Source organism: Nerophis ophidion, linkage group LG08 (genome assembly GCF_033978795.1).
Source record: "Nerophis ophidion isolate RoL-2023_Sa linkage group LG08, RoL_Noph_v1.0, whole genome shotgun sequence".
NCBI classification, from domain to species: Eukaryota; Metazoa; Chordata; class Actinopteri; order Syngnathiformes; family Syngnathidae; genus Nerophis; species Nerophis ophidion.
In genome coordinates, this window is record NC_084618.1 from 18,580,829 (window position 1) to 18,590,828 (window position 10,000).

The following is a 10,000-nucleotide window of genomic DNA, read 5'->3' on the forward strand; positions in this document are numbered from 1 at the left end:
AACAGGATCCAACATTACAGGGAGACAGAACAGGATCCAACATTACAGGGAGACAAAATAGGATCAAACATTACAGGGGGGACAGAAAAGGATCAAACATTACAGGGAGACAGAACAGGATCCAACATTACAGGGAGACAGAACAGGATCAAACATTACAGGGGTACAGAACGGGATCAAACATTACAGGGAGACAGAACAGGATCAAACATTACAGGGAGACGGAACAGGATCAAACATTACAGGGGGACAGAACAGGATCAAACATTACAGGGAGACAGAACAGGATCAAATATTACAGGGGGACAGAACAGGATCAAACATTACAGGGAGACAGAACCGGATCAAACATTACAGGGAGACAGAACAGGATCAAACATTAAATGGAGACAGGACAGGATCAAACATTACAGGGAGACAGAACAGGATCAAATATTACAGGGAGACAGAACAGGGTCAAACATTACAGGGAGACAGAACAGGATCAAACATTACAGGGGGACAGAACAGGATCAAACATTAAAGGGAGACAGGACAGGATCAAACATTACAGGGAGACAGAACAGGATCAAACATTACAGGGAGACAGAACAGGATCAAACATTACAGGGGGACAGAACAGGATCAAACATTACAGGGAGACAGAACAGGATCAAACATTACAGGGAGACAGAACGGGATCAAACATTACAGGGAGACAGAACAGGATCAACATTAAAGGGAGACAGAACGGGATCAAACATTACAGGGAGACAGAACAGGATCAAACATTACAGGGGGACAGAACAGGATCAAACATTACAGGGAGACAGAACAGGATCAAACATTACAGGGAGACAGAATAGGATCAAACATTACAGGGGGACAGAACAGGATCAAACATTACAGAGAGACAGAACAGGATCAAACATTACAGGGAGACAGAACAGGATCGCTGATGGGTCTGCCAATTTGTGTTTATATAAACTCGTTCAATGCCAGCATTGTTGCTACTTTCATTTGTTTACACCTCCAATTCATGGCTTTTATAAATGATAAATGGGTTGTACTTGTATAGCGCTTTTCTACCTTCAAGGTGCTCAAAGCGCTTTGACACTACTTCCACATTTACCCATTCACACACACATTCACACACTGATGGAGGGAGCTGCCGTGCAAGGCGCCAACCAGCAACCATCAGGAGCAAGGGTGAAGTGTCTTGCTCAGGACACAACGGACGTGACGAGGTTGGTTCTAGGTGGGATTTGAACCAGTGACCCTCGGGTTGCGCACGGCCACTCTGCCACTGCGCCACGCCGTCCCTTTTGATGGCTTTGCGCCATTTTAGCATGCTAACGTTAGCATTCTACCATTTGTATGCTAGCATTTTAGCAAAAAAAAAATTTCGACCTAAAACTTGTGGATTTTGAAGCTTTTCACCATCTTGCAAAAATGCTACCTGTTTCTATTACTACATGCTAATGTTAGCATGCCAACGTTTTATGCTAGGATTTTAGCTAATTTTGTGTGTTTAACCCTAAAAATCATGTATTTTAATGCTTGGCGCCATCTTAAAAGTACGTCAACTTCTCCTATGTTAGCATGCTAACGTTAGCATTCTACCATTTCGTGCCAGCATTTTTGCTCATTTTATTAGTTTTCACCTAAAACGTGTGGATTTTGATACTTCTCGCCATTTTGCAAGTATGCTAACAGTTTCCATTATTATGTTCACGTCATAACATTCCAATGTTAGCATTCTACCATTTTATGCTATCATTTCATTAGTTTTGACCTAAAACGTGTGGATTTTGATACTTCTCGCCATCTTGCAAGTATGCTATCTGTTTCCATAATTATGTTCACGTTATAACATGCCAATTTTAGCATGCTAAAGTTAGCATTCTACCATTTTATGCTATCATTTTTGCTCATTAGTTTTGACCTAAAACGTGTGGATTTTGATACTTCTCGCCATCTTGCAAGTATGCCAACTGCTTCTATTATTATGTTCACGTTATAGCATGCTAACATTAGCATTCTACCGATTTATGCTAGTATTTTTGTCAATTTTTGTCAATTTCTTAGTTTTGCCATAACTTGTGGATTTTTATGTTTTTCACCATCTTACAAGTATGCTATCTGTTTCTATTATTATTGTTTCAGTTATAAAATGCCAATTTTAGCATGTTTACATTAGCATTCTACCATTTTATGCTAGCATTTTTGTTCTTTTAGTTTTAGTTTTGACCTAAAACTTGTGGATTTTGATACTTCCTGCCATCTTGCAAGTATGCTAACTGTTTCCATTATTATGTTTCCGTAATAACATGCCAATGTTAGCATTCTAGCATTTTATGCTAGCATTTTTACCAATTTTATTAGTTTTGACCTAAAATTTGTGGATTGTATTACTTTCGACCATATTACAAGTGTGCTAACTGTTTCCATTATTATGTTTTCGTTATAACATGCCAATGTTAGCATGCTAATGTTAGCATTCCACTATTTTATGCTAGCGTTTTTGCTAATTTTATTAGTTTTGACCTAAAAATTGTGTATTTCAATACTTCTCGCCATCTTGCAAGTATGCTAACTGTTTCCGTTATTATGTTTCTGTAATAACATGCCAATGTTAGCATTCTACCATTTTATGCTAACACTTCTGCTAATTATATTAGTTTTGACCTCACATTTGTGGCGTTTGATATTTCCCGCCATCTTGCAAGTATGCTATCTGTCTCTATAATTATTGTTTCCGTTATAACATGCCAATGTTAGCATGCTAACATTAGCTTTCTACCATTTTATGCTAGAATTTTTGTTCATTTTATTAGTTTTGACCTAAAACTTGTGGATTTAGATACTTCCCGCCATCTTGCAAGTATGCTAACTGTTTCCATTATTATGTTTACGTTATAACATGCCAATGTTAGCATGCTGACGTTAGCATTCTACCATTTTATGCTAGCATTTTTGCTCATTTTATTAGTTTTGACCTAAACATTGTGGATTTAGATACTTCTCGCCATCTTGCAAGTGTGCTAACTGTTTCCATTATTATGTTTACGTTATAACATGCCAACGTTAGCATGCTAACGTTAGCATTCTACCATTATATGCTAGCATTTTTGCTCATTTTATTAGTTTTGACCTAAACATTGTGGATTTTGATACTTCTCGCCATCTTGCAAGTGTGCTAACTTTCTATTATTATATTTCCGTAACATGCCAATGCTAGCATGCTAACGTTTTATGCTAGCTTTTTTAGCTTTAATCAAGAGGTTCACAGCACAAAGAGCAGACCCATCAACATTTCTGTGGGAATGTTCTAGTTATTATTCCTCTTACTATCATCTGACCAAAGCTTGCCTATGAAGAAACAAAGCGGACTTGCTAACCCGAGCGTGACCGTGTCCCCCCGCAGCTGGCAGAGCGTGTCCTCGCCACATCGACTGTGCCAAGATGGGACGGGAACTGTGCCAGCCTGGCTCCGGCAGCTGCGGGCCCTGCCTGCACCCGCTGGTGGAGAACGAGGTGGGACGCTGCGTGATCCGGAAGAGACACGACCAAAAAGGTAGGACATAACACCGCCCGGTTCTACATTTAATAAGAAACGCTTAGCTGGAAAAACTTGCGTAACACATAGTCCAGATATTGGATCCCAGGCTAATTTGTGGATTTTCATTCAACAAATTCTGTCACGCTGTGTCAATGTTTGTGCTCTGGCGCCATCTTTTGGACAAGTGTACTCGCTGCGGGTTGAATGTATACTTCCTGTTTCGCGCCTTGGACCGGAAGTCGAACCGCCAATAGCGTTTCTACTCGTATGGATTTGTCATTCGTCGCTCTGAGCAATGTTTTTAAGTTTTACAATAGAACTACAACAATTCATGCTCACTTGTACGTGCTATTGTAATGTAATCAAGGGAGCGCCGTTAGTTTTAGCTAGTATGCTAACACTTTTTGTATTGTTCCAGTTCCCCAAATTCCTCAGTAAATTCACCAAAACGTCACCGTGGGGTTATCGAGTCTGTTTAGCTGATTGGAGAGCTCGTTTGCGCAGCTGATGACTGACCATGACTTCTGTTTTGTTTGAGCAGCCATTTTACTGCCCTGACACCGTTTGGAAATAATGAAGGTATTTGGTACCGCTTGGTGCGCCTTATGTATGGGAATATGTTTGTGGGGATGGCGGGGAGAAGTTGGGAGAGTGGCTGTGCCAGCAACCTGGGGGTTCCTGGTTCAATCCCCTCCTTCTACCAACCTCGTCACGTCCGTTGTGTCTTTGAGCAAGGCGTTTCACCCTTGCTCCTGATGGGTGGTGGTTAGGGGCCTTGCATGGCAGCTCCCGCCACCAGTGTGTGAATGTGTGTGTGAATGGGTGGATGTGGAAATAGTGTCAGTGCTTTGAGTACCTTGAAGGTAGAAAAGCACTTTACCGTTTAGTTCTTACTTACTAAAGTGTCCCATGGGTGATGTCTCTAGGAGTGTTTTCATGCATATTTGTACATGCTATCGTGATGTAATCAAGGTAGCGTCGTTAGTACTAGCTAATAAGCTAACAGGTTTACGAGTGTCTGTGTTTGTGTTACTAATTTACAACGGAATTCTTTTTGTATTGTTCCATTTTCACAAATTCCTCGGTGAATTCACCAAAACGTAACCGTGGAGTTATCGAGTCTGTTTAACTGATTGGAGAGCACTTCTGTTTTGTTTGATCAGCCGTTTTACTGCCCTGACACTGTTTGGAAACAATTAAGGTGTTTGGTGGCGGTTTATATCTGCGGCTTATAGTCCGGTGCGCCTTATGTGAGGGACTACCGTATTTCCTTGAATTGCCGGCGGGGCGCTGATTCATTTAAAACCTCTTCTCACTTCAGCACTTACCAAATGCATGCGGTAAAGGTAAGCATGCGCTAATTATTTTAAAACCTCTTCTCACTCCTGCGCTTACCAAAGGCATGCGGTAAATGTAAGCATGCGCTAATTATTCTAAAACCTCTTCTCCCTCCGGCACTTACCAAAGGCATGCGGTAAAAATTTGAGTGTGATGTAAGGCTACCATCATGAAAAACACATTTAATAAAAAAAAAAAACTTTACAAATTCTTCAGTAAATTCACCAAAACGTCAGCGTGGAGTTATCGAGTCTGTTTAACTGGTTGGAGACCACTTCTGTTTTGTTTGGTCAGCCGTTTTACTGCCCTGACACTGTTTGGAAACAATGAAGGTGTTTGGTGGCGGTTTATATCTGCGGCTTATAGTCCGGTGCGCCTTATGTGAGGGACTACCGTATTTCCTTGAATTGCCGGCGGGGCGCTGATTCATTTAAAACCTCTTCTCACTTCAGCACTTACCAAAGGCATGCGGTAAAGGTAAGCATGCGCTAATTATTTTAAAACCTCTTCTCACTCCTGCGCTTACCAAAGGCATGCGGTAAATGTAAGCATGCGCTAATTATTTTAAAACCTCTTCTCCCTCCGGCACTTACCAAAGGCATGCGGTAAAAATTTGAGTGTGATGTAAGGCTACCATCATGAAAAGCACATTTAATAAAAAAAAAAAAACTTTACAAATTCTTCAGTAAATTCACCAAAACGTCAGCGTGGAGTTATCGAGTCTGTTTAACTGATTGGAGACCACTTCTGTTTTGTTTGGTCAGCCGTTTTACTGCCCTGACACTGTTTGGAAACAATGAAGGTGTTTGGTGGCGGTTTATATCTGCGGCTTATAGTCCGGTGCGCCTTATGTGAGCGACTACCATATTTCCTTGAATTTCCGCCGGGGCGGTGATTCATTTAAAACCTCTTCTCACTCCAGCACTTACCAAAGGCATGCGGTAAAGGTAAGCATGCGCTAATTATTTTAAAACCTCTTCTCACTCCTGCGCTTACCAAAGGCATGCGGTAAATGTAAGCATGCGCTAATTATTTCAAAACCTCTTCTCCCTCCGGCACTTACCAAAGGCATGCGGTAAAAATTTGAGTGGGATGTAAGGCTACCATCATGAAAAGCACATTTAATACAAAAAAAATTTACAAATTCTTCAGTAAATTCACCAAAATGTCACCGTGGAGTTATCGAGTCTGTTTAACTGATTGGAGAGCACTTCTGTTTTGTTTGATCAACCGTTTTACTGCCCTGACACTGTTTGGAAACAATGAAAGTGTTTGGTGGCGGTTTATATCTGCGGCTTATTGTCCGGTGCGCCTTATGTGAGGGACTACCATATTTCCTTGAATTGCCGACCGGGGCGCTGATTCATTTAAAACCTCTTCTCAATCCGGCACTTACCAAAGGCATGCGGTAAAGGTAAGCATGCGCTAATTATTTTAAAACCTCTTCTCACTCCTGCGCTTACCAAAGGCATGCGGTAAATGTAAGCATGCGCTAATTATTTTAAAACCTCTTCTCCCTCCGGCACTTACCAAAGGCATGCGGTAAAAATTTGAGTGTGATGTAAGGCTACCATCATGAAAAGCACATTTAATAAAAAAAAAAACTTTACAAATTCTTCAGTAAATTCACCAAAACGTCAGCGTGGAGTTATCGAGTCTGTTTAACTGATTGGAGACCACTTCTGTTTTGTTTGGTCAGCCGTTTTACTGCCCTGACACTGTTTGGAAACAATGAAGGTGTTTGGTGGCGGTTTATATCTGCGGCTTATAGTCCGGTGCGCCTTATGTGAGGGACTACCGTATTTCCTTGAATTGCCGCCGGGGCGCTGATTCATTTAAAACCTTTCTCACTCCAGCACTTACCAAAGGCATGCGGTAAAGGTAAGCATGCGCTAATTATTCTAAAACTTCTTCTCCCTCCGGCACTTACCAAAGGCATGTGGTAAAAATTTGAGTGTGATGTAAGGATACCATAATGAAAAGCACATTTAATAAAAAAAACTTTACAAATTATTCAGTAAATTCATCAAAACGTCACCGTGGAGTTATCGAGTCTGTTTAACTGATTGGAGAGCACTTCTGTTTTGTTTGGTCAGCCGTTTTACTGCCCTGACACTGTTTGGAAACAATGAAGGTGTTTGGTGGCGGTTTATATCTGCGGCTTATAGTCCGGTGCGCCTTATGTGAGGGACTACCGTATTTCCTTGAATTGCCGCCGGGGCGCTGATTCATTTAACACCTCTTCTCACTCCGGCACTTACCAAAGGCATGCGGTAAAGGTAAGCATGCGCTAAATATTCTAAAACCTCTTCTCACTCCTGCACTTACCAAAGGCATGCGGTAAAGGTAAGCATGCGCTAATTATTCTAAAACCTCTTCTCCCTCCGGCACTTACCAAAGGCATGGGGTAAAAATTTGAGTGTGATGTAAGGATACCATAATGAAAATCACATTTGATAAAAAAAAACGTTATTATGATCTTACCTTTACTTATAAACGAAGTCCATGCCAGCTCGTTCTGATCAAAAGCATCAATAACTTGTTTATAGAAGTCTTCCTTATCTTTCTTCAGTTTTAAAAGTCTCTCTGTCTCGATGGAGATCTTCCTTTATTACCTCCTGCTTCGATTGAAAGTCCAGTTTAGAAAACTGCTATCAGACCGCTGCTATCAGTTAGCTCGGCTCCAGAATTATCCTCGGACAACTCCCCCTCCCGTTCTGCTCCGCGGGTGATCTCTTTATCCCAATGCTGCCAACATGAAGTGTTATTGTATAAATAATACACTGGGCATTTAGGACTGGAACATGCTTTATTTCAGCCCGGTTGTTTACATAGCCAGCATAGGTCCGTCGTTCACCCGCCACATCATATCCATCCCAGCACAATCCCGTCATTTATTTCACTTCTTCTGCAGCCGAGTAGTCGCAAGAAGGATCACTAGCGCCCTCTACCACCAGGAGGCAGGAGTCATTTAATGACTCATATTTGACACACGCAGCTACGGTATATTAATAAAACGTAGCTGCTTACTGTTCTTTTTAGCATATTCAATAGCTTGGACGTTAAATCCTACTGAATAGCTCTTAATCTTCTTCCCTTTATGCGATTTCAAATTATTGATATCAGCCTCCTCCATTTTGAAAATGATGACAGAGGAAGTGTCACTCGTGACGTGACGAGTTTGACCCGGCAGTAATACTAAGCATGCGCTAATTATTTTGCGTAGCGAGTTTGAGTAATTCAAGGCAGGCACATACTATATGCCCGGCGGCAGTTGAAGGAAATACAGTATGTTTGTTTCTCCTCAAATTTGGTGGCTTTGGCGTAAATATTGGTGCGCCTCTAAAGCCTGGAAAGTGGGGTAATTGTGGCTATGGGGCCGTATCAAAGACTTGTAAGAGTGATATAGAGTTTTCAGGGCCAGTAAAATATGTGCAGAAGACAATTAGCACAGTCCAAAGGTCTCAAAAGGACACTTTGACATTTTCAGGGAAGCAGACGTATTTGTCTGCTGTCGGCTGCCAGAGGCAAAGATCATTAGTGCTGAGGATGGATAAAGACGTCAACATTTCACTTCTTTTACAGGACTCGGGATGACTTTGCTCTTTTAGGAGGGAGAGAAGTTGTTGCCGTGTTGGACGGTGGTGTCTATTAAATGTTAAAACATGAAATCGTAAAGTCAATGTATGTTTATTTAACTTGCACGCCGTTTTACATGCTTCTAAATGCTCCTTTTTTAACCCTGTGGGCCATTTGTGACATCATAGACTGATGGATGTACATATATGGGCATAGTCTGTCTGTCAGCCTCTCTGCTGTCAGTCCTTCTCCTTTCATATATATATATATATATATATATATATATATATATATATATATATATATATTTATTTATATATATATTTATTTATTTATATATATATTTATTTATATATGTATTTATATATATATATGTATATATATATATATATTTATTTATATATATATATATTTATTTATATATATAGATATATTTATTTATATATTTATATTTATTTATTTATATATATATTTGTATATATATCTGTATATATGTGTACATATATGTATAAATATATATATGTGTATGTATATATATAAATATATGTATATATAAACATTAATTTATATATATATATATATCTGTTTATATATATATATTTGTATATATTTATATATATATACAACTGCTATGAAATATAATTCATGATCATTCTCATTTCAAATGTAATTATTAAAGCTCCTCCTCTATGACTGTTTTATTATTATTATTATTATTATTATTATTATTATATTGCTTGATTGCAGTGCAAATCAGTGTATTGCCGTTTTTCTTCCCATAATAATGCCAAAAATGGCCTCCTCCTTCTTACAAGCAACCCTAACCCACGCCAGGCGCTCTCTGCAGTTGAGTCACTTGTAACAAGTTACTGTAAATATTACTTTTATTTTTCGGGTGACGTTCTGGCAACCTTAAAAGCTCAGGAATATTTTCCAAAGTATTTATCATTGAGTGATTCTTATACTGTGTGTGTTGTTTGCACTCCATCTTGTCTGTGCTGCTCTCCATCCAACATCTCCGTGGCCTCCCCAGCACTTATTGATTTTGGCCCCGCCCCCTCCCGCCATCCATCTTGGCTTGACGTCTTTATTCCGTCTCCCTCCCCATCTCCTGGACAACATGGCGCGCTGCCGTGCCGCCCTCGCAGGCTTCCTCCGTTTCCTTCGAACACGTGCAGCGCCCACGCGCTCTCACGTCGCCATGACGACGCGCATGGCGGAAAATCAGCGTGAGTGTGATGGCGTATGCGTGCGTGTGGCGCCTTCAAGACATGACTATCTGTAACTATGTTGAAACGCAGTAGCGGAGTAGGCCTAAGTTTTCATGAAAAGCAACATTTGAACGGTAACACTGTGTTTGGGTATTTCATGAAGGGATTATTTGGGGTACCACTAGGTGGAGCCCCGCCTACCACCTCCAACAGTCACTCTTTTTGTCTCCTGATTCAAGTTAGCTTAGCGAGTAGCATGCCTTCTTGTTTGCTCCTGCTTCCTGGCCGTGTAACATGTTATCCTCGTCTTCCAGTGATAATGCTACATGTT

At 40.4% G+C, this 10,000-nt stretch overlaps 1 protein-coding gene across 1 annotated transcript in view; it reads left to right on the forward strand.

The window, feature by feature from the left end:
* The window catches only part of npdc1a (neural proliferation, differentiation and control, 1a), a 59,865-nt gene that overhangs the window by 21,996 nt on the left and 27,869 nt on the right, over positions 1–10,000 (forward strand). The window contains exon 2 of the mRNA XM_061907932.1: positions 3,407–3,556. Coding sequence (XP_061763916.1) covers positions 3,407–3,556 — 150 coding nt within the window. The remainder of the gene's footprint in view (positions 1–3,406; positions 3,557–10,000) is intronic.